The sequence below is a fragment of the Corythoichthys intestinalis genome, chromosome 6 (assembly GCF_030265065.1).
Source record: "Corythoichthys intestinalis isolate RoL2023-P3 chromosome 6, ASM3026506v1, whole genome shotgun sequence".
In the NCBI taxonomy this organism is placed as follows: domain Eukaryota; kingdom Metazoa; phylum Chordata; class Actinopteri; order Syngnathiformes; family Syngnathidae; genus Corythoichthys; species Corythoichthys intestinalis.
This window is the reverse complement of record NC_080400.1, coordinates 24924895-24948568: the sequence shown is the minus strand read 5'-3', so window position 1 is coordinate 24948568 and position 23674 is coordinate 24924895. Positions and strand designations below refer to the sequence as shown.

General features: G+C 45.1%; 1 protein-coding gene across 3 annotated transcripts in view; it reads left to right on the top strand.

Annotated features, from left to right (window-relative positions):
• Positions 1 to 22641, top strand: part of LOC130916975 (protein jagged-2) — a 123859-nt gene extending 101218 nt beyond the window's left edge. Inside the window, exons 9-14 of one of the 3 annotated variants that reach the window (XM_057837986.1) lie at positions 7121 to 7234; positions 17859 to 17972; positions 18043 to 18089; positions 18165 to 18341; positions 21297 to 21447; positions 21514 to 22641. In XM_057837986.1, the coding sequence (XP_057693969.1) occupies positions 7121 to 7234; positions 17859 to 17972; positions 18043 to 18089; positions 18165 to 18341; positions 21297 to 21447; positions 21514 to 21962 (1052 nt within the window). In that variant the 3' untranslated portion in view covers positions 21963 to 22641. The remainder of the gene's footprint in view (positions 1 to 7120; positions 7235 to 17858; positions 17973 to 18042; positions 18090 to 18164; positions 18342 to 21296; positions 21448 to 21513) is intronic. The other 2 variants (XM_057837985.1, XM_057837987.1) reach the window with 2 other exon arrangements.
• The last annotated feature ends 1033 nt before the right edge of the window (positions 22642 to 23674 follow it).

Here is a 23674-nt window from a genome sequence, read left to right as displayed (position 1 = left end):
GTCAATCAAAAAATAAACTAGTGGCCCGCCATTGTTGATGTCAATAATTACTTACACAATGCTCATCGGTGCTGAAGCCTATAAAATCAGTTGCACCCAAGCGCCAGCAGAGGGCGGCAAAACTCCATAAAACACAATTAACAAGTGGACTTTTCACTGTACTGTCATTTAAATCTGTCTGAGCGGGGCATGTGCGTTAATTGCGTCAAATATTTTAACGTGATTAATTTAAAAAATTAATTACCGCCCGTTAACGCGATAATTTAACAGCCCTAATCTGAACCTTTTTGAATTTCTCACATTTCTGCATAAAATCACCATCAAATGTGATCTGATATTTGTCAAACTCACACAAATAAAAATACAGCGTCTTCTTTAACTACAACCACCCAAACGTTTATAGGTTTTCATATTTCAATGAGGATACCATGCAAACAATGACAGAATTGGGAAAAATAACTAAGTAAACCCTCGGCCTAAGGAGACTTAAAGTGCAAATGAAACCAATTTTTACCATACATTTTAAGTCAGGTGTGTGCCCAATCACTGATGAGTGGTTTAAAGCTGGGCTGCCCACTATATAACACACACCTGGTAAAAACTGTCGTGATGAGAAGCATTGTCTGTTGTGCATCATGGCTCGGTCAAAAGAGCTGTCTGAAGACCTCTGTTTAAGGATTGTTGATTTGTATAAAGCTGGGAAAGGATACAAAACCATCTCTAAAAGTGTTAGGATGTTCATCAAGCGACAGTCAGAGAATTTATCCACAAATGGAGAGAGTTTGACACTGCTGCTTCTCTCCCAAGGAGTGGTTGTCCACCAAAGGATGCCAAGAGTTCAGCACAGAATACTCAGAGAGGAAAAAAGAACCATAGAGTGTCTGCTAAAGAAATAGACATAACACATACAGAAATCGCTGGCATAGTCCAATATCTCTGTGCACACATCAACTATATGTAAAACTATGGCCAAGAATGGTGTTCATGGGAGGACTCCACGGAGGAAGCCAGTGCTGTCAAAAAAAAAACCCAAAAAAACATTGTTGCTCGTTTAATGTTTGCAAAGAGGCACTTGGACACTCCACAAAGGTTTTGGCAAAATATTTTGTGGACTGATGAAACCGAAGTTGAATTGTTTGGGGGTAACACACAACATCATGTGTGGAGGACAAATGGAACAGCTCACCAACATCAACACCTCATCCCCACCTCGAAGCATGGTGGAGGAAGCACCATGATTTCAGGCTGTTTTTCTGCCTCAGGGACCGGACAACTTGCAATCATTAATGGACGAATGAATTCAAATGTTTATCAGGATGTTTTGCAGGAATACCTGAGGCCCTCTTTCAGACAGTTGAAGCTAAAAAGCGGATGGGTGCGCAACAAGACAATGATCCATAACACACAAGTAAATCAACTTCTGAATGGTTTCAGAAGAACAAAACACACGTTCTGGAGTGGTCAAAAGTCAAAGTCCAGACTTGAACCCCATTGAGACGCTGTGGCATGTGATTCATGCCAGACATCCCAGGAATATGACTGAACTACAGCAGTTTTGTAGAGAAGAATGAGCCAAGATTAGTCCTGATCGATGTGCCAGACTGATCTGCAGTTACAGGAAGCATCTGGTTGAAGTTATAGCTGCCAAAGGGCACAAAATGTTAAATGTGATGGTTCACTTACCGTATTGGCCTGAATATAAGACGGCCCTGATTATAAGACAACCCCCTCTTTTTCAAGACTCAAGTTTGAAAAAAGACTTTTTGAACACCAAATTATCTTTTATACAAAAAACAATTACAGTACATCTGAAACAAATGATTATAAAAATATATTTGAGAGAAAAAGCATGTTATTTTGCCTCATTCAAATCTTAATATCTGAACATTTAAATATGTAAACTAAAGTGCAATCACATTTGTAAATGAATGGCTTCTGGTTTTTGAAATGTAAATAAACCAATCTCTTGTGATAAAACAACAAAATTGCAATAACTGCATCAACAATCAAGGTGAAGTCTAACTGTAACTGTAGTCTTGAAACAAATATGAATAAGGAACAACATTGCAATAAAATAATGCAAACTGGTTAAACTTCAGAGTAGCTGAGATCTGTCATGACAGAACATCGCTTCAATGATATCTGGCGCCATCTAGCGTTGTGAATGGGTAGATTGTCTAGACCGCGAATATAAGACGACTCCCTCTTTTTCAGTCTTATTTCAATGCAAAAAACACCGTCTTATATTCTGGCCAATACGGTACTTTTTTTCCCCCTTCTGTCATTCTTTGCATACTATCCTCATTAAAATATGAAAACTTATAAATGTTTGGTAGTATTAGTTAAAGCAGACACTGTTTTTTCATCTGTGAGATTTGACAAAGATCAGATGACATTTGATGATTACATGCAGAAATGTGAGCTATTCCAAAAGGTTCGGATCGTTTTTCATACCACTGAATACAGTATATATAATATACATTTACACTACCAAAACAAACTTTGCTGAACAAAAACAAAATGCCTAGCGATAGCAAAACAATCAAGAAAATCAAACCCAAGAAAACTCAATTTATCACGTTCGATCATTAATTTTTTAAAATTAAAGCAGCACTACGTAATTTTTCAGTTTTGGTACTTTTTAGCAACGCAGATGGGCAAAAATGGAAGGAAGACCGCGTTTCCCATGAGGAACAGCACGTAACGTCCTGATCTCCTGGTGGCCTGCAGATGGGTTAAACGACATTTCTGTTTCCAGCGACAGTGTAAAGGATGAATATTAATGAGTCCATTTGTCGCTAAACACTATCATATGATGTGTTGACAATGAGAAACGATTGATTTTTTTTTACCATTGTCTCCTCGGAAAAAACGTCCCTTTTTTGCTATGCTATCTATGCAGAATTTGCGCGAAAGCGTCGGCATCGACTTCCGTCTATATAACGAATGGGGAAAGGGGAAAGTGACGTATGCCGTAAAGCGGTCAGCATATTTGCAGTTTTTTGTGTGGCAGGGTTCCTGCCACCCTCCTCAAAGTTAAATGGTGCCAGTAAAAGCGATACAGACCTCCTTTAGACATAAGTGTCATTCAACCAGTTTTCAGTCGACATATCATCAAAAATGTTATGAAAATATTTAATAAAGGTTGAAAAGTTACCAAGTGTTTCTTTAGGTTTATTTATGTAATACAAAATACTAAGGGTGTAACGGTACATGTATTTGTATTGAACCGTTTCGGTACATGGTGCTCGGTTCGGAACGGAGGCGTACCGAACGTGTTTTTGACGTAATGTAACCCTTACTTTTCGAGGCTGTGAGTCGATCGGGTTACAGTTTCTTTGTCTAGATTATATTTACTCTGTCTTCTCTAATATAATGAGGACCAACACAGTAGGACAGTATAACCCAGAAACGTCAACGGCGCGACAACGTGGCCGCCGTGAGAACGCAGTGAAGCGCGGGCGTTAAAGTCAATCAGCCAATGCACAGCAGTCGCAGTGCGGCCGCGTGTTAGACGCGTCCCAGAAGCGGCTCAACACGACGCACGCAAAAAGAACGGCAGGGTTTATTATTTGACGCGACCCTCCTGTGTCAATACTACTACCGGTAGCTCTGATCGGGCAGACCGGAAGTCACTTGTGTAAAAATACGGTGGATCCGGTCGATTTTCAAACTAATATGCAATCGTAACCCACTTTTTGAGTCCATCAGATCTCTTGATTGGTAGATCGGGGCACAGTTGACTTGTCTTTGTTGATTTACTGTTGTCTTCTCTGCTATTATAATAACCAACACGGCCCGTGTTCAATACAAAACCGTCCTACCACAGCAAAACAAGTAGGAACTAATATTCACATAGGAACTAAAGTTATACAGCATAAATTATACAATATGAATGAATACTACGTCACATTTGTAAAATATAAACACATAATAAAATAAATAATAGCCCATTTAAATATAATAAATTGAAATGAGCTAAAAAACCTGTAATTGAATAATAAGAATAATACACAGATCCTGCTTACACAATTAACTTGATTAATTTCTGTGTGGCGCTTTAACTTGAGAAAATCCACCAATAAAGCTTTTGAAAACCGTTCATAAGAAAAAAAATAATAATTCATTGAGGCATTTAATTTGTAAAATACATGTTAAAATCTTTGTCATTGGGATTGCTTTTCTCTTTAGCACAGGACTTTCTTCTTTCTTTCAGAAAGAAAGCTGAATTGTTGTTGGATTATCTTTAAATACCCGCTACTTTTTGAGCAGAATTCTAGCTTTGTATTGGCTAATGTTCCTATTGTTGAAAGCACAAAGGTGTGTAATAAACAACTAGCACATTTATATTTTCCATTTTGTTTTCTTACTGTACCGAAAATGAACCGAACCGTGACCTCAAAACCGAGGTACGTACCAAACTGAGATCTTTGTGTACCGTTACACCCCTACAAAATACTGAAATTCTGCAGTTTCCTACATTTGCCACGTTTACATGGAGCCAAATATTCCAATTACAATCGGAATATTTGTTCAAACCGAATAAATGTGTTCCATATAAACACCTCATTCGGAATGAACAGGCCTAAACCGAATGGAATTTCATTCCGATTCACAGGGGTGGAATTTTCCTTTTCCCAATCCGATTAGAAGTAAAATTATATCATGTAAACAGGGAAGCGGCATGGTGCCTGGTTGCGTTCTTTCTGCACATGCGTACTGACGTGGTGACGTCACTTTGTAACGTAAGTAACGTCACTTGCAACATGGCTTCCAAGCACAGCGCACCTAATTGGAGTCCGGCGGAAAGATTGTATTTAATTCAAACTTTAAAAGAATTGAATATAATTGCTCGCTTGGACGGGCGTAAAACGAGGAACAGTGAGCTATTTAAAAAAGTTCACGAGAGGTTACACGAAGCCGGAATAGACCAGAGCGTTGACCAGATTAGAAACCGGTGGAAAACCGGCTACTACAAGGCAAAAGAGCAAAACAGCAGAAGCGGATACGACCCCACAAACACAACAAGTGGGTTAAAGTTAAAACAGCAGCCCTCCGACGATCAATCTCCATGTTTTGCAACGTGACGCTTTGTTTTGATTAATCTGCGCATGTCAGACGGCAGTTGTCAAACGTCCTTTCGGAATAAAGGCAGTCACATGTAAACGCTGGATCGGAATAGATGAAGTGACATGTAAACAGCTGATCTGAAATTTCCATTCGGAATGATTTGAATCGGTATGAATAAAAGTCAGCATGTAAACGTGGCTAGTGATTTCAATATGTTGCCAGGTTTTGACCCCTGAGCCAATGGAGAGGCACAAGCTCTATCTAGTGTTAAAGCTAAGAAGTACAAGAGAATGTTGGCTGAATTTAAGCTACTGGTGTGGGCTAATTCAATGAGATTTTCATGATTGGCAATGGTTCCAGTCAAAACTAGGCTGCAGTTGGCCCATCGGGCATAGTTTGGAAACCCCTATTCTAACTCAACAGATTTTTCTAATTGTTTCCCAGTGTAATTTATTCACACTCTTAACTCAGTGGTTCTTAACCTTGCTAAAGGTACCGAACCCCACAAGTTTCACATGTGGATTCAACGAACCCTTCGGAATAAGATAATAAAGCAATTTTTTTCAAATTTAAAACCGATATATCTAAGCAAGCCAGCTAATAATTTAGCAAATTCCCGTTCAAAATTCCCATTTTGACCGCATGCTTTATAAACAAGTCAAAATTTGATGTTGGAGGAAGTGATTTTAAAAGACATTCCATTCAGAACAAAGTTTTTTTGTTAGGATTGTTTCTAGAAGAACATAATTTTACCAAACATAAACAGACACTTAACAATCATGGTTTAACAATGGCAAAGAAATGCATTGCAATGGTATGGAAATCAAATTTTGGACCTTCTACCAAACAGTGGATGAATCAGATGGTGTCAGTAATGCCTCTAGAACGCATTACATACATTTTGAACGGCCAACAAGAGACTTTTGAACACATGTGGACACCTTTTTATGAGTTATGTGAAGAAGAGGAAACTAGCATGAGGTCCACTGGATGAAATTGTGAACTGTGTTTCTGTGTTATGGAGGATAAAAGAGGAAGAAGGAGGAAGCTGGAGCTTAATAATGGTAGAGGAACAATTGTTTTTTTTTTTTTTTGGGGGGGGGGGTTCTGGTGTCTTTTTTATGGTTTTGTTTTTGATGGTGTGAATTATTAGTTGGAAAATCAATAAAAAAACTCCAGTGGGGAGGGGTGATTGAGACCACGGTGATTGAGACCACGCTGCCCATTGTTCTGTTGTATTTGCTCATACCAAGTGAAGGTCAACCTTCCACTGAGCAAACCAGTTCCTTCTCCCATCATTTTGAGGACTTTCAGTCAAAAGAAAATGGATTACGCCTGTAAATTGGGAGCAAACCAGTCCAAACCCAGATCTAAAACGCCACTTTGTCTAGATTTCATCAGCGTACGAAAATAGGGCTCTGCGTTTCTTTACCTTCACCGAACCCAGGGCCGGCCCAGCCTATACGCAGACTATGCAGCTGCTTAGGGCCCCTGACCACTAGGGGGCCCAGATAGGGGGCAATTGTTTAATTTATATTCTATTTTCTTTACTACAGTTTGCTTTATTTGACTTTTGTGAGTTTTGATACTTGATTACAAGCTTAAAAAAAATATTTCCTCTTTTAGAAAAAGGTTTGGCGTTAGCTACTGTAAGTACTGGCAATCATTTGGGGTGAGAAGTTTGAAGAATGCAGTGCAACAAAATATGATTGATATACAAAATATGGACATATAGGTTGGATTGCATATATGGGTTTCACAGTACACTGTGACGAAATGGGCCCCTTGGCATTATTTTGCTTAGGGCCCCCAAATGGCCTGGGCCGGCCCTGACCGAACCCCTTAGATTTACTCACCGAACCTCTGGTTGTGGGAGATGAGAAAGTGCTAGCATTGTGTACTCAGCAGATGGTTGCATTTGTCAATGTTTGCGCAGAAACAATCGCAGCAGAAAATAGAAGCTTCTCAAGCGCTCTAAACCCCTGCATGTCTTTGATGCGCACATTCCCATTACACAAGTCAGCAGTTCATGTAGAGTTTCTCCTTGCAGCGGTGAAGCAGTGTGACCGAAGCCCCTGCGGACAAGGCTCGACATGTCAGGAGGTTCCAGGAGGTTACCGATGCCTTTGCACGCCTGGATGGAGCGGGAGAACCTGCCAGCTAGGTCAGTGGGTCAACATTAAGCCCTTAGCGGGCACAGAGCCATGTTTAGAATGGGCTATCAAATCAATCCATTCTGCTGCAAGGGGGTAAAAAACATGTTTTTTTCCCCCTAGGTTTGTATTATTAACTCACTGGTTGCCTTTGACGGCACTAGATGTCCAGTCCATTTGAGCTGGGAGTTTGCATGGATTTGACATCTATTGCTGCCAAGAGCAGCTAACGATTTAAAGAGACTGACACCTTTCCCAGTGGAAAGAATCTTGTTTGATTTTGATTCTGATTTTCTAACGAGGAAAAAAAACATACAAGTCAAGTCATACTGGATAATTGCTCACATACAGTGGAGCAAATAAGTATTTAGTCAACCACTAACTGTGCAAGTTCTCCCACTTGAAAATATTAGAGAGGCCTGTAATTGTCAACATAGGTAAACCTCAACCATGAGAGACAGAATGTGGGAAAAAAAAGAAAATCACATTGTTTGATTTTTAAAGAATTTATTTGCAAATCATGGTGGAAAATAGTTATTTGGTCAATACCAAAAGTTCATCTCAATTCTTTGTTATGTACCCTTTGTTGTCAATAACGGAGGCCAAACATTTTCTGTAACTCTTCACAAGCTTTTCACACAGTGTTGCTGGTATTTTGGCCCATTCCTCCATGCAGATCTCCTCTAGAGCAGTGATGTTTTGGGGCTGTCGTTCGGCAACAGGGACTTTCAACTCCCTCCACAGATTTTCTATGGGGTTGAGATCTGGAGACTGGCTAGGCCACTCCAGGACCTTGAAATATTTCTTACAAAGCCACTCCTTTGTTGCCCTGGCTGTGTGTTTGGGATCACTGTCATGCTGAAAGACCCAGCCACATCTCATCTTCAATGCCCTTGCTGACAGAAGGAGATTTTCACTCAAAATCTCTCGATACATGGCCCCATTCATTCTTTCCTTTACACAGATCAGTCCTCCGGGTCTCTTTGCAGAAAAACAGCCCCAAAGCATGATGTTTCCACCCCCATGCTTCACAGTGGGTATGGTGTTCTTCGGATGCAATTCAGTATTCTTTCTCCTCCAAACACGAGAACCTGTGTTTCTACCAAAAAGTTCTATTTTGGTTTCATCTGACCATAACACATTCCCCCAGTCCTCATCTGGATCATCCAAATGCACTCTAGCGAACCGCAGGCGGGCCTGGACGTGTACTTTCTTCAGCAGGGGGACACGTCTGGCAGTGCAGGATTTGAGTCCCTGGTGGCGCATTGTGTTACTTATAGTAGCCTTTGTTACTGTGGTCCCAGCTCTCTGTAGGTCCCCATTCCCCATTCACTAGGTCCCCCCGTGTGGTTCTGGGATTTTTGCTCACCGTTTTTGTTATCATTTTGACGCCACGGGGTGAGATCTTGCATGGAACCCCAGATTGAGGGAGATTATCAGTGGTCTTGTATGTCTTCCATTTTCTAATAATTGCTCCCACAGTTGATTTCTTTACACCAAGCGTTTTACCTATTGCAGATTCAGTTTTCCCAGCCTGGTGCAGGTCTACAATTTTGTCTCTGGTGTCCTTCGACAGCTCTTTGGTCTTGGCCATAGTGGAGTTTGAAGTGTGACTGACTGAGCTTGTGGACAGGTGTCTTTTATACCGATAATGAGTTAAAACAGGTGCCATTAATACAGGTAATGAGTGGAGCCTCGTTAGACCTCGTTAGAAGAAGTTAGATCTCTTTGACAGCCAGAAATCTTGCTTGTTTATAGGTGACCAAATACTTATTTTCCACTCTAAATTGGAAATAAATTCTTAAAAAATCAAACATAGTGATTCTCTGTCTCTCGTGGTTGAGGTTTACCCATGTTGACAATTACAGGCCTCTCTAATCTTTTCAAGTAGGAGAACTTGCACAATTGGTGGTTGACTAAATACTTATTTGCCCCACTGTATTGGGGAGAATTGTATTTTATCAGCTACCAAGAAAAACGTATTACCGTAATTTTCGGATAATAGGCCGCTACTTTTTTCCCATAATTTTGAATCCTGCAGTTCATAGTCCAGTGCAGCTTATTTATTGATTTTTTTAAGTTAATACGTAGGTAACGCTTTATTTGGCAGCGGTGTCATAAGACTGTCATAATTATGACATGACACTGTTATGTGCATTAATGAATGCTTATGACAGATGTCATTAAGGTTCATCAGGCAAATTTTGTCACTAACTCCATTAATGTCCAGCTCGGATCTTTTACATCTATTCAAAAGTGAGATAATTTGCTGAATGACACTAAATGTCGTCTTTCATAAGCATTCGTTTCTGCGCATGACAGTGCCATGTCTTATGACATTCTTATGATGCCGCTGTAAAATAAATTGTTACTAGTTAATATCTTTCGATGTACATATCCCATAGTACAGTGAGGACAGCTGCGGGACTCCTCAAATCCATTTCAACATGGAACATCCTTTTTAAAAATTCTTCATTTTAAGCAGCTATAAATACAAGTGAAATTAGCCCTGTACTCCTCCTCCTAGTAAAGCAGAATTTCGACCAGGGAAAATGTTTCCTTTGAGGTGAGCTGTTCATATTAAAGTGCAAACATCATAGACCCTTCAGGGCTGCATTCGCGCAGTATATTACATTCATTCATACTGACAAGCATGTACCTCTGGGGCTTCATGTGTTAGTGTTGTCAGGGAGGGGATATTGTGTACAGCCTGCCCACATATATACAGTACACACACATTTTTTACAGTCACGTAGCTGCCTGGGGATTGAAACGTTGAAAAAAAAAATTCTATATTTCAGTTTGATGGACCCTCCTACTCAACTTGGGGAAAGTGATACATAACTCTGTCACCTGATAATCCCCCGTAGCTGCACACACTTTGTAATAGAAACACATACGCACAGCTTTCAAAGACAAGTGCTAAACAATCTGAGCTCATACTGTAGGTGGGCCAGTGGCATTTTTATATAAGAAAAACTGTTAGGGTGCTTGCTTTAGTAGTCTATTACTGTCTAATGTGGTTCTAAAAATGAATTGTAATACCATATTGGCCAGAATATAAAACAGCCCTGATTATAACACGACCCGCTCTTTTTCAAGACTCGAGTTTGAAAAAAGACTTTTTGAACACCAAATTAATTTTTGTACAGAAAATAATTACAGTACATCTGAAACAAATGATTATAACAATATATTTGAGAGAAAAAGCATGTTATTTTGTCTCTTTCCAATCTTAATATCTAAACATTTAAATATGTAAACTAAAGTGCAATCACATTCGTAAATGAATGGCTTCTGGTTTTTGAAATGTAAATAAACGAAAGTTACGTATGTAACTACGGTTCTATGAATCCCGAATGACCGCCAGAGGCGGTGCTGAAAGCACTGAATGATCCCTTCGCGCATGCGCAGTGCGAGTATTAATACCAAAAAAGTCACCTGTGACCCCAGGTTGACCTCCTGCCGGGGTATAAGTTCCGGCGTCAACCTCGTACCAGCCCCTACAGAACCTTCTCGCGTGTGGCACGAGGATTCTGAGTGACGGAACGCTCTGGCGGTCATTCGGGATTCATAGAACCGTAGTTACATACGTAACTTTCGTTCTATTTCATCCCTGCTAACCGCCAGAGGCGGTGCTGAACGCACTGAATGACCAATACCAGCGGGGTCACGAAGAAACAGACACAAACCTCATAGGGAAGTCCCCTCCGATCCGAAGACCGCACCCAGCGGGTGGGGAGAGGTGACGTCCAAACAGTAGAACCTGAAGAAGGTGCCAGGCGCCGACCATGAGGCGGCGGCACAGATGTCCTCCAGAGGCACCCCTTTCAGGGCAGCCCAGGATGTGGCCACGCCCCTGGTAGAGTGACAGCGCACACCCGACGGCAGGGGGCGACAAGCCATCTGATAGGAGTAAGAAATAGTATCAACGACCCAATGAGAGAGGCGCTGCTTGGAGAGGGCAGAGCCCCGACCACGTGCCCCGTAGCAGACAAAAAGTTGGGACGACCTACGAAAACTTGCCGTGGAGTCCACATAAAGCCTCAGGGCCCTCACCGGGCACAACAGCTCCTGTCTGCCCCCACCCTCCCCAGGCGGGGGGCGGTAACGAGCAAGGCGTAAGGGACGATTGCAACGGGAGCCAGCCAACACCTTGGGCATAAACGCAACGTTAGGCCACAGTGTGACACCTGAACCCTCGGGGTGCCAAAACATGCACGACGGGCTAACCGAGAGTGCGTGCAGTTCGCCAACCCGCTTAGCAGAGGCAACGGCCAGCAGGAACGCCGCCTTGCGGGCGACCCACTGAGGCCCGGCCGCATCCATAGGCTCGAAGGGGGGGCGGCACAAGCTGTCAAGCACCAGCTGCAGATCCCAGACCGGGGCGCGAGGACACCTGCGGGGGTGGAGCCTCAGAGCCCCCTTGAGGAATGTAGCGACCAGGCCGTGGTTCCCCACAGATCCACCAGAGACCTTGGCATGATGAGCAGAGATGGCAGCGACGTAGACCTTGAGGGTGGACGGAGAGCGACCAATATCAAGGAGGGACTGTAAGAAGTCCAGAACAGTGGGGACAGAACAACTCACCGGGTCATCCCCACGTCCCCGCACCACTTCACGAACAACCTCCACCGGCCAGCGTACTGCAGCCGGGTGGAGGGCGCCCGGGCGTTCAAAAGTGTCCGCCTGACTGAACTCGAGCAGGCGTCAAACAGCGAGTCGGTCCCCTCAGCGGCCAGACGTGCAGGCGGAGACGGCGAGGATCGGGATGCCATAACTGGCCCCCCAACTGGGACAGTAGATCCCGCCTCTCGGGGAGGCACCAAGGCTCGCCGACACACAGGCTGCGCAGCAGGGGAAACCATAGGCGAGCCGGCCAGAAGGGGGCCACCAGCAGCAATGAGTGCCCCTCCAAAGACACCCTCCGAAGCGTCAGCCAGATCAGAGGGAGCGGCGGGAAGGCGTAGAGCAGGACCCTCGGCCAGGGGTGGGCCAGCGCGTCCTGACCGAGAGGGCTGGAGCGCTCCCCCAGGGAAAACCAGAGAGGGCAATGGGCCGACTCCCGGGAGGCGAAGAGGTCCACCTCGGCTTGGCCGAAAACTCCCCAAATCGCGCGCACCACCTCGGGATGGAGGCGCCACTCCCCCGGCTGGAGGCGACGGCGGGACAAGGAGTCCGCCAGACGGTTCAACTGGCCGGGAAGATAGGCGGCCCGCAGACTCGCAAGACGAGGGGCCGCCCACACAAGAAGACGGCAGGAGGCCTCCAAGAGATGAGCAGACCTCGTGCCCCCCTGGTGGTTGATGTGGTACACGGCGGCAGCGTTGTCTGAACGCACCAGCACGTGCCTTCCCCGTAGGAAAGGGTAAAAGTGCCGGAGAGCCAGGTGAACCGCACGCAGCTCCAGGACGTTGATGTGGACAGCGTGGTCCCGCAGAGACCAGCTGCCCCGAGCAGCCCTGCGCTGCCAGACGGCACCCCATCCCAAGCGACTGGCGTCCGTAGTGACCACCTCGCGACGGACTGGGGCAACCCCCAATGGAACGCCCACCAACAAGAAAGCCCCGTTCCTCCACGGCGCCAAGGCCACCGCGCACCGGCTGGAGACTCTCAGTAACCGTCGTCGGTGCCGCCTGGCGTCCAGGCGAAAGCCATTCAGCCAACGCTGCAGGGGGCGCAAGAAGAGAAGACCAAGGGGCACGACCGCGGTCAGGGACGTCAGCACGCCCAAGAGACGCAGAAAGGTCAGATACGGACGTACCTGACCCACCGGAAAATGCGAGAGGAGGCGAAGAGCGGCCTCCACCCGACGGGACGACGGTCGAGCCAACATGGCCACCGAGTCCAGAGACACCCCGAGGAAGGTCGCCTGCTGAGAAGGAACCAGACACGACTTCCCTAAATTCACCCTGATGCCCAAGCGATCCACGTGGGCAAGAAGGACTGCCGTATCGCCGTACGCCTGAGCGCGCGACGGCGCACACAGCAGCCAGTCGTCGAGGTAGGGCAGAATCTTCATGCCCACCGACTGGAGGGGAGCCAGACCAGCCCGCACAACACGGGTGAACACCCTCGGGGAAAGGGAGAGCCCGAAGGGGAGCACCCTGAACTGCCAGTGGCGACCCCTGTAGGCGAAGCGGAGAAACCGCCTGTGGCGAGGAGCGACCGGCACATGAAAGTAGGCGTCCTTCAGGTCCACGGAGGTGAACCACTCCCCCCGGGCGACCACCCGCAATACATCCGCGACGGTCAACATGCGGAACGGAAGTACCTTCAGGTACCGATTGAGGCCCCGCAAATCCAGAACCGGCCGAAAACCGCCGGTCTTCTTCGGAACCAGAAAATAAGTTGAGTAAAAACCCCGGGGGCAAGCCCGGGGATCCACAGGCTCGATGGCCCCCATGGCCAGGAGAGAAGACAGCTCCCGGCTCAGAGCCAGAGCCCTCGCCGGGTCCGAGACAGTAGTCACCCGGACCCGGCGGGACACGGGGGGCCGGCGTCGGAACTGGAGCACGTACCCATGGGTCAAGGTGGATATCACCCAGGGGTCCGAAACTCGAGCAGCCCAGTACCTGAGCTGCTGGTGGGAAAAAAATCCGACGGCCGGCCCAACGGCCTCAGTCCCTGCCCCTCCGGCCCCGACGGGCCCTGGGGGGCTGGCGGGCGGGATGCCCCGCCTGCGCCCGACGTGGAGGCAAGCGGGCGGGGTCACGAAAGGAATCGGCTGAATGCCGGGAGGCTGGCTGGGCACCATAGCCCCCATCAGGGGAAAGGTGCGCCGCACGGCGAGGACGAAAACCAGCAGAGGGAGCCCCCAGCCCACCTGCAGGAGCGGAGCCCCGACGCAGGCCCGACAGCTGTTGCCTGGTCGCACGGGCCGAAATAGTCCTCTCCAAGGCAGACACCGCCGCCGAGCCAAAAAGATGGCCGGGTTCAACCGGAACGTCACGGAGCGTCCTCCGGGCAGGCTCAGTCAGGGGGGACTGAGCAAGCCACACCTGACGACGAGCCTGCACAAGATAGGACATCGTCCGCCCGAGCTCCCGCGTCACCAGGGCGAACGCGTGCAACGCCGCGTCGCAGAAGCCCACGGCAGAGGTGTCAGCACCGCTCTCGGGCAAGGACGCCGAGAGGGCCAACAAGAGGTGAGCCATGGAATTACCGATGCGCCCAGCACGCGCACCGGCACCATAGGCCCGGAGAATGAGTTCATCCGTCAGCCGACCCTGTGGCTGAGGGCACCGCACAACCGGGCGGAGAGACTCCTCAGGGGACACGATGAGGGATGCAATGGCGGGCTCAACACCCGGCATGCGGTCCAGGCCCACAGCGGCCGGATCATGCATGGCCGCCAGAGCCCGACCATCGGCCGAAAGACGAGAGAGAGCCGCCGGATCCCTCCAGCCCGCATGGAGCTCCCTAACAAAGTCGGCCGAAGCAGGGACCGCAAAATTCGGGGCGGACCGCTGGTGCCGAAAAAATGCGCTCGCCGGCGCCGAAACGGGCCGTTGAGGCAAGTCCAGCTGTAGACGCGCCAACGCGCCGCGCAGCACCGCCAGTATGGAAGCGTCAGGGGAGCCGGCTGACGAGCCCAGCGCAGAGGACGAGGAGCCGAGCTCCGAAGGCACAAACGCCGACTCACCCACGTCATCATGGAACATGGAAGCCGAAGCCGCCAGCGAGACGGCATCGGCCTCCAGGTCAAGGTCGGGCATGCCAGGCGAACGCGGATCAAAAGCAGCCGCTGAGTCACCCGGGGGACGGTCACCCAATAGAGACCGCAACTCAGCCACCTCCCTGCGCAGCCGCTCGACATCAGAGGCGAGCAGCTCGTCAACTTTCGATCTCTTCGGACGGGGGCCGGACGGAGGAGCCGAAGGACCGCGACGCTTCGAGCGCCTAAGCCCAGAAGGGGGCCGCGTCTCAGATGCGGACGGGCCCCCGAGCACGACGGGGGAGGGGGACGAACAAACATCCGCAAACCCCCCGCGTGGGTCGTCAGATAGGCCACAGCAAGCCGCACACCGGTTCAGGGTGTCGGACGGCCCAAGGAGGGAACCGCAGGCCACACAGCAGTGAGAGCCCTCCATAGCGACGCGACCGTGAAAACAGCGAGCCGAGGGAAGGTGGCGCGAACGGCACCTACACGGCAAGCGCAGGCAAGCCAGCAAAAATGCTAACCACAGGTAAGCTAGCGAAAAAGGCTACCCACGGGTAAGCTAGCGAAAAAGGCTAACCACGGGTAAGCTAGCGAAAAAGGCTAACCACAGGTAAGCTAGCGAAAAAGGCAAACCACAGGTAGGCCAGCGACCGATCGCCCACAAGCGGCGGAAAAGCGACGCCACACGGCGAATGCCCGCGCGCGGCCAAACAGGGCGGCACGGAAGCCGACGCGGCGGTCGAGCAACGCGCCGGCGGGGACAATCAAACGGGCGAACGGAGCCGGCGGCCGCGCAAACAGCGGGCCAGCCGTGATCACTCACCCAACACAGACGCCGCCGGCCGGGAGAGGGGTCGCGCACGAAGCCGTCACCGGCGCGGGTCGGCAGTAGTCCCAAGTCCGGCAAACGAAACAAGAAGAAAGCCCAAGACTTCCCGATTGCCAATAGAGTGACGCAGCCTTAGGAGGGCGAACCCGCAGCTCCGACTCAAAGTCTAACAAGGCTATACGCGACACAAGTAGCAACTGCCACGCGAGAAGAAAAAAGGGGCTGGTACGAGGTTGACGCCGGAACTTATACCCCGGCAGGAGGTCAACCTGGGGTCACAGGTGACTTTTTTGGTATTAATACTCGCACTGCGCATGCGCGAAGGGATCATTCAGTGCTTTCAGCACCGCCTCTGGCGGTTAGCAGGGATGAAATAGAACCAATCTATTGTGATAAAACAACAAAATTGCAATAACTGCATTAACCATCAAAGTGAAGTCTAACTGTAACTGTAGTCTTGAAAAAAATCTGAATAAGGAAAAACATTGCAGTAATATTATGCAAACTGGTTAAACTTCAAAGTACCGTCATTTCCCAAATATAAGGCGCACTCATGTATAATGCACACCCCAAATTTACTTGTGAAATCTAGGGAAAATATTTGTACCCGTTTATAACGCGCACCCTCATTTTAGCACCAATAAATAGAAGAATACAAGAAAACAGAGCTTGTGTACAGATACAGAAATGTCATTTTACTGACTGGTGAAACACAGCACAAGCATAGCGTATTGGTAGTTCAAAACATTACCATAAACTGACAATGTTTACGGTAATAATATGATTTGACAACTTCTCCAACTTACCAAAATCTAGGAGAAAACAAAACAGATGTGACATTTCTTTTAAAGGCTGCTGTATAACTTGCTTGTTTCATCACGATTAATGAATGTTTCTTCCATGGATTGATACGGTAAAATGAAAGTGAGAACGTAAGTCGGAAATCCGAGAGAGCCCATCGCTGTTGACACGACAGTAACAATAGGAATTATTGTTATTTGGGTTTGAGTTTCCCGAGGGACAGATATAGTTGACGGACACACACAGGAAGTCTGTGTTGTTACGTTTGTTATGGTCCGAGTTGCAGGAGCTGCAATGAACGTGGACTCAAATGAGTTCAAGAAACTAAATTCTGTGCCTTATGAAGAGTGAAAAAAGCACACTTTAACACAGACGAAATAATTCGGCCGATCAGAGTGAAGTATTACCGAAACAAAATGGTGACGTCACGTACCGTAATGGTCGGCAACGGATCGCCGCATACGTTTCTTCAACACGACGTGGCCGTATCAATTAAAAAAAAAAAAAAAAGAATCGGTTTACATATATATATATAGTATATATATGTATTTCTCTCTCCATCCATGTACGCGTTTATAATGCGCACCATGATTTTACAAGTTGATTTTGGGGAAAAAAGTGTGCGTTATATTCGGGAAATTACGGTAGCTGAGATCTGTCATGACAGAACATCGCTTCAATGATATCTGGCGCCATCTAGCGTCGTTAATGGGTATAATGTCTAGACCGGGAATATAAGACGACCCCCTCTTTTTCAATCTTATTTCAATGCAAAAAACACCGTCTTATATTCGGGCCAATGCGGTAGTTTTCTTGTCACATGCCATGCTAGCATATTGCATTGTTAACCTTGTCCTCCTCTAGCGGTACTTGTCAGAAGCTTCTAGTATATTGTGTGGACAACATAGTCTGTAGGCAAGATGTGGAGAAAAAATAATTAACACTTTAGGGAAAATCTTGGACTTTTTTCCTTTTCGGATTAAATCCAACGATACAATATACATTCATGGATTTGTGTTATAATAGAGTGTTAGATTTGAAGCTAGTTTTATGTACACCTAGCTTGGCTAAAAAGAACACGCAGGAAGTCGATTTAGCTTTTTTGGAGGTTGGTAGCTGCTCCCCCTTGTTGCTGTAATGGCAACCCTCGTTATTCCGGTGAAAACAAAACGATGGGAGAGGCAGGAACTCAACATAGAAGAGAATTAGATGGCCCAGGACAAAGGAAAGGCTGACTAGACAGAAGTTATCCTATCTGGTGACTAACGACAGTATGTTTATAATGTACAACAATTCGAACATAGAGGATGCTGATAATTGCTGTGATTGCTTCTGCCTTTAGACACGGATGAGTGTGAAATGAACATATGCCTCCATGCCCGCTCCTGCCGCAACCTGATTGGTGGATACCTGTGTGACTGCCTTCCTGGATGGGTGGGGCCAAACTGTGACATCAGTGAGTGTCACCAATCATTCAGGTATATGCAATTGTGCATTTATTTGACTTTTATTTATTTTTTTATTAGAGAACAGCAGCTGTCAGGGGTTATGCCTCAATGGTGGACGATGTGAGGTAAACCACTGCGTATCTAGGAATACGTAATTGCATAAATTGTTCACAAAATGAACACTAAAGTACCCCATACAGGAGCAGATGCTAGGGTCCAAATGTTTGTGCAAGCCTGGCTTCTCTGGGAGACACTGCCAAATCCGCCACAAGGCCTGTGATAGCGCACCCTGTTTGCACGGAGGGCAGTGCGCGGAAAAAGATGACCACACTGCTGCCTGCGAATGCCCTTTGGGGTATTCTGGAATCTTCTGTGAGGTTTGTAGAGCGTCGTAACTATTTAAAATGAACACAAGACACTGGTACTCAAGGCAATAGAATACAGTACTGTATGCTTTTGCGTAATTTGGTTGCCCATGATTCACAACCAGTGGATCTGGAAGCATTGGTTAGACCAGTGTTTTTCAACCGATGTGCTGCTAGAAATGATTCAATATCACATTATTATTTTTTTTTTTTCGTCATCGAGCGGAGTTGCAGTAGAAAGGAAAGTTGCAGTAGAAAGGAAGGAGTAGGTAGAAGGTTGCGGTCGTGTGCAGATTTCTTGATTTCTTGCCATCAGCCAACTTGCTGTCCACGAAAATGTGGACCCCAGCACGTCTACTGTACCTCATTTGATTAGGGTCAAGTGTCGATATACACAAAAGTGTCCTTTCCATTTTATCCCAATGTGACGACCGTCAATCCTCCCCCTTTGTTTTATTCCAACACATTGTCGAGGACAGACAAGTGGCCGATGGCTACAAATCCAAGCAGTTCATGAACGCAACGCGAGCAGCTTTCCAACAGCTCCATGGAGCAGTGTTGTTTTTGGCAGCCATTTTGATTTTTGTTTTAGTCATAGGCCATGTCCACACCAAGCAGGATTTTTTAAAACCGAGGATCCTGCCCTAATATGTTGGTAAAAAATAATTGCGTGCACACCTGTACGTTTGTATTAAAAAATAAATAAATAAAAAACATCCACAGCCAACCGCTTTCATTCATTTTTAAGTACATTTATAACAATAAAATAATTATCCATAATACCATTCTTCAATAAGAGGCTCATCAAAAGTTTGTTAAAAAAAAAATGGAAGCAAAAAGTGCCTGACTAATTTACTCCAAATGCAAACATTGGCCTCATATGTGACATGAGGACAAAGTTTGTCGCAGTCAGTGACGTTTCCAGTTAAATCTTCGGTTATCAGTGTCCACATGACGGCGCCATAAACGCAGAATTCGCACTTCTTCACTTTCCCATCGTTATTAAGAACCCTGGTTTAAATGTGCGTGTGGATGACTGTAGAACTGTAGAAAAATGTCTTCTTTTTGCCAAATACCCTGCGACGTGTGGACATGGTCTTAGTCTTTTGGATGAAAATACTTATAAGTCTTAACTTTAGTCATTTCAAAATGTGTTCGTCTTCGTGTAGTTTTCATCAACGAAAACTCCGACAAATTTCGTCTGGTTTAGTTGACAATTCACAGAATGTTTTTGTCTGTAAACTTCAAAAAATTGAGTCCTTAAATAAATAAAAAGTTAATGACAATTTCGAATGAACATGACAGACGAGCACATAATTGTAGAGTCTACAAGGATATCACCATTTTCATGATGATAATATAAACTCAGCAGGAAAACAGCACATTATTTGCAATTAATTAAACTCATCTGGCCGCCACGAACCGTATGTAAAATATTTTCCCAGAGTTGAAGAAGACAGCGATTCACCTCGCTAAATGCTAATGCTTATGCGAACACTATGCTAACACCACAAGTTAGTTTGGTGTGTGATAATCACTCAGCGCAGACCTTTAAAGGCTAAAGAAACATGGTACGGTATGTCTAGCCAAGATAAGAAAGCAAAACCTACCAAGCAGCACCTGACACGTTTCAGAAAAAGAGACTGGAATGGGCACAGGCTTACTCATCGGCCGGTGAGTTAGCACGTGTGTGGGCCCAGCACGTCACATGAGTGACACGACCAAACACTGCTAAATGCGTGCTAACTAGACATACAATAAGAAAATATCGCACGTTGTGAATTTATGATGGAAACTATAGCAAATTTTCATCTCGTTCTCATATAATCATACGATAATTGGCATCCAGCTCGTTATCTTATAGTCCCCCAAGACACATTTTCAGCGCGTCGTCGTGACGTCATCGTCATGAAAAATTTGTATGTTGACGAAATATTTTTGTTATCGTCATCGATGAGGAAAACAACACTGGTGCCAAGCAAGCTTAAACGTCATCTCCAAACAAAACACCCGTTGCTTCAAAACAAGTCGATGGACTATTTTGTTCACCTTTGTGAAAACAGAGAAACAGCCAACTTTAAAGGCACTATAAATGTAATTTTACTCAATATACATTCTAATATGGCAGAGGTATATAAACTAGGGCTGTCAAAATTATCGCGTTAACGGGCGGTAATTATTTTTTTGAATTAATCACGTTAAAATATTTGACGCAATTAATGCACATGCCCCGCTCAAACAGACTAAAACAGTGTAATGTCCGTTTGTTACTTGTCTTTTGGTGTTTGGCGCCCTCTGCTGGCGTTTGGGTCCAACTGATTTTATGGGTTCGTACCATGAGTGAGCATGGTGTAATTATTGACATTAAAATGGTGAGCTACTAGTTTATTTTTTGATTGAAAATTTTACAAATTTTAATAAAACGAAAACATTAAGAGGGGTTTTATTATAAAATTCCTATAACTTGTACTAACATTTATGTTTTAAGAACTACAAGTCTTTCTATCCATGGATCGCTTCAAGAGAATGTTAATAATGTTAATGCCATCTTGTTTATTTATTGTTATAATAAACAAATACAGTACTTATGTACCGTATGTTGAATGTACATATCCGTCTTGTCTTATCTTTCCATTCCAACAATAATTTACAGAAAAATATGGCATACTTTATAGATGGTTTGAACTGCGATTAATTACGATTAATTAATTTTTAAGCTGTTAACTGGATAAAAATTTTAATCGTTTGACAGCCCTTATATAAACCAATCCATTGTTCAACAATAATTATGTGCATAATGTGGGTTTTTGGGAGTTTTTCCTTGCCCTTTTGGGGGTTCAGATCAGCTAACATTTAACATTCATCAAACTTTACTTACATAGCAAACTCATATAAATATCATAAAAATCCCATGGAAAAACTATGTAACACATAATGCTAACAGTTAAAATCATACTTTTCTTTCAGGTTGTGTTGGATCCTTGCAATCCTAACCCCTGTTTGCAGGGGATGCCCTGTCACAATGTTGATGGCAGGTACATGTGTGCCTGTCCTGAGGGATACTACAGTAACGAGTGCCTGAGCCTCAAGAATCCCTGTTTTGGCCCACATTGTCCAGGTAAAAGCAATGCTGGACGGACGTATCCACAAGATGAACTTACCACATTGTCCCTATTCTTTCCAGGTGCTATGTCAGATTCCAAAGGAGGCATCAGCTTCTACATGATCCTAGTGGGCATCCTGGCGTTGGTATTGCTGTGCGGTTGTGCCACGTGTGCCTTCGTCCTCACTCGCCTACAGAACAAGCGAAAAAAACAACAGTCCGTCCCGCAGGAGGAAGCCATCAACAACCAGCGGGAGTACGTCAACCTCATCCGAAACCTGGACCGGTTACTCCCCCCGCCGCTCCCACCTCCCGCCGTGCCGTCGGTTCAATCGCCAACCGGCGCCGGAGCCGCTACTCCTCACTGCTACGAGGAAATCGAGCTGACTCTCCCGCCTTCTCCGGCCCCGTCGCACTCATCGTCCTCTGGGTTGAAGCTGGCCCGAGCCCCAAAAGTGGACATTTCCAACCGGGAGCGGGAGAAGCTGAATCGCATACACTGCACAGACAACCAGGAACTCCAAGTGTGACCCTTGACGCTCATTTTATTTCGCATACTTTGCACTCTTTTGCTCACAGGGTCCACGTTCCTTCATTGAAACTTTTCAGATCATGAACTTGGACGCTTCATCTTAACTCATTCACTGCCATTGATGTCGATAGACGTCTAATTCATTTGAACTTGGAGAGGCTATCGGGGTCAATGGCAGCCAATGTGTAAAGTCCTACAAAATGTTTGTACTTGTGGAAAAATCTGAGCGGGCGATCAATGACCATATGAATGGATGATTATTTAAAGTCCAACTGGATGAATGTGAGTTTATTTAAAACAGCCCGCACACATATTGCTCTATTTACAGAGGGAGGAATTCACTTTCCACTACTTTTAACTGGACCTGGCCTGAGATTAGCGCATTTAAGGCTGTACAATGTATGAAATATATATAAAGCCACAAACCTCGGAGTTGTGCTTTAAGGCCTCATGACATTTTTTTTAAGTATACACTGTTGCCTGTGTCGTCTCTGTGATGCTACTTTTTTTCATTTCAGATGTAAAATAGTTTTTGTACATAAATATATTGTACATATTGATACCTCCCTGTTTTTTGTACCGTGGTTCTGTCTGAGAGTATCGCTGTTGTTTTACTGGCAGTATGTAATAAAAGTGCATTTAACAGTTTGCATTTCTTGAAGCTTAATTGATTGTTATGGTATGATATATCTAGAAAGGCATGTCAGCACAAATGTAAAGGGTTTTTATTTTAATTTAAGAACATCAGCCTGAATTTGCATTTAACTAATATACTTAAAGCATTGGAGGAATTCATAAGTACATAAAAAAATGGAAAATCAAAAAAATAACATGATTTAAATTAAGAATTTAAACAAATGAGAAATGATAAAAAAAAATTCCCACATTTATTAATTTCCACCAAAAATCATTTTAAAATGGTTATTTTTTAATAAATGTTCTATATTTTTCATTATTATTATTTTAAAATAAATTTAGTAAGGCCTTTCCAGGTTTAAGTAATACTATTTTATTACTTTCATTATTTTCATGTGATTGCCCCAATGCTTTTTGATGTATATTTGTTAATGTCTCTTAGTCAAATACACCAAACTGTAGTTAAGTCATGGATCAAATGGGTCAATAAAAAAAGTGCTTGAAAGTGTTAGTAATGGTATGAGCAATAAACCTTGTTTATTGGTATAATTTTGTGGTACATTGGGTAATTAAAAACTCCCTTGGTCAAATTGACCATTGATACTTCTAAGTGAAATGTCAGCCAACTTCCATTTAAACTATGCAGATGGCAAGTGCTAAAAGCATAAATTCAGTCACTGTGTACAAAAGGAAAGGTGTTTCGTGACAGCAGGGATACAAATGAGAGCGTTAATAGATAAACTAAGCTAACAGCTTAGTGGATGTGGCAAACATGAACTTTGGCCTGGGCTGGGAAGGCTTCTTCCCATAGCAATGCAAAATACAAGATGAGATCTTGTTCATGTCTCATTTACATCTCTGAGAAAGGAATCAGCAATAATCGAGACTGGAGTAGTTTTCTCAGTTTTCTTAAATTTGTCTCATGAGAAGTGAGTCTAATAGTGAGCATTACATGAGAAGGTCTTGAGAATAGTTCTACTTTCACAATTTTTCAATAAAGTCACACAGTTGTCTCCTTTCAAGATCTCACCAAGAGAAAACTATGAGTACTTGTGTCGATCTCAAATGCGTCTC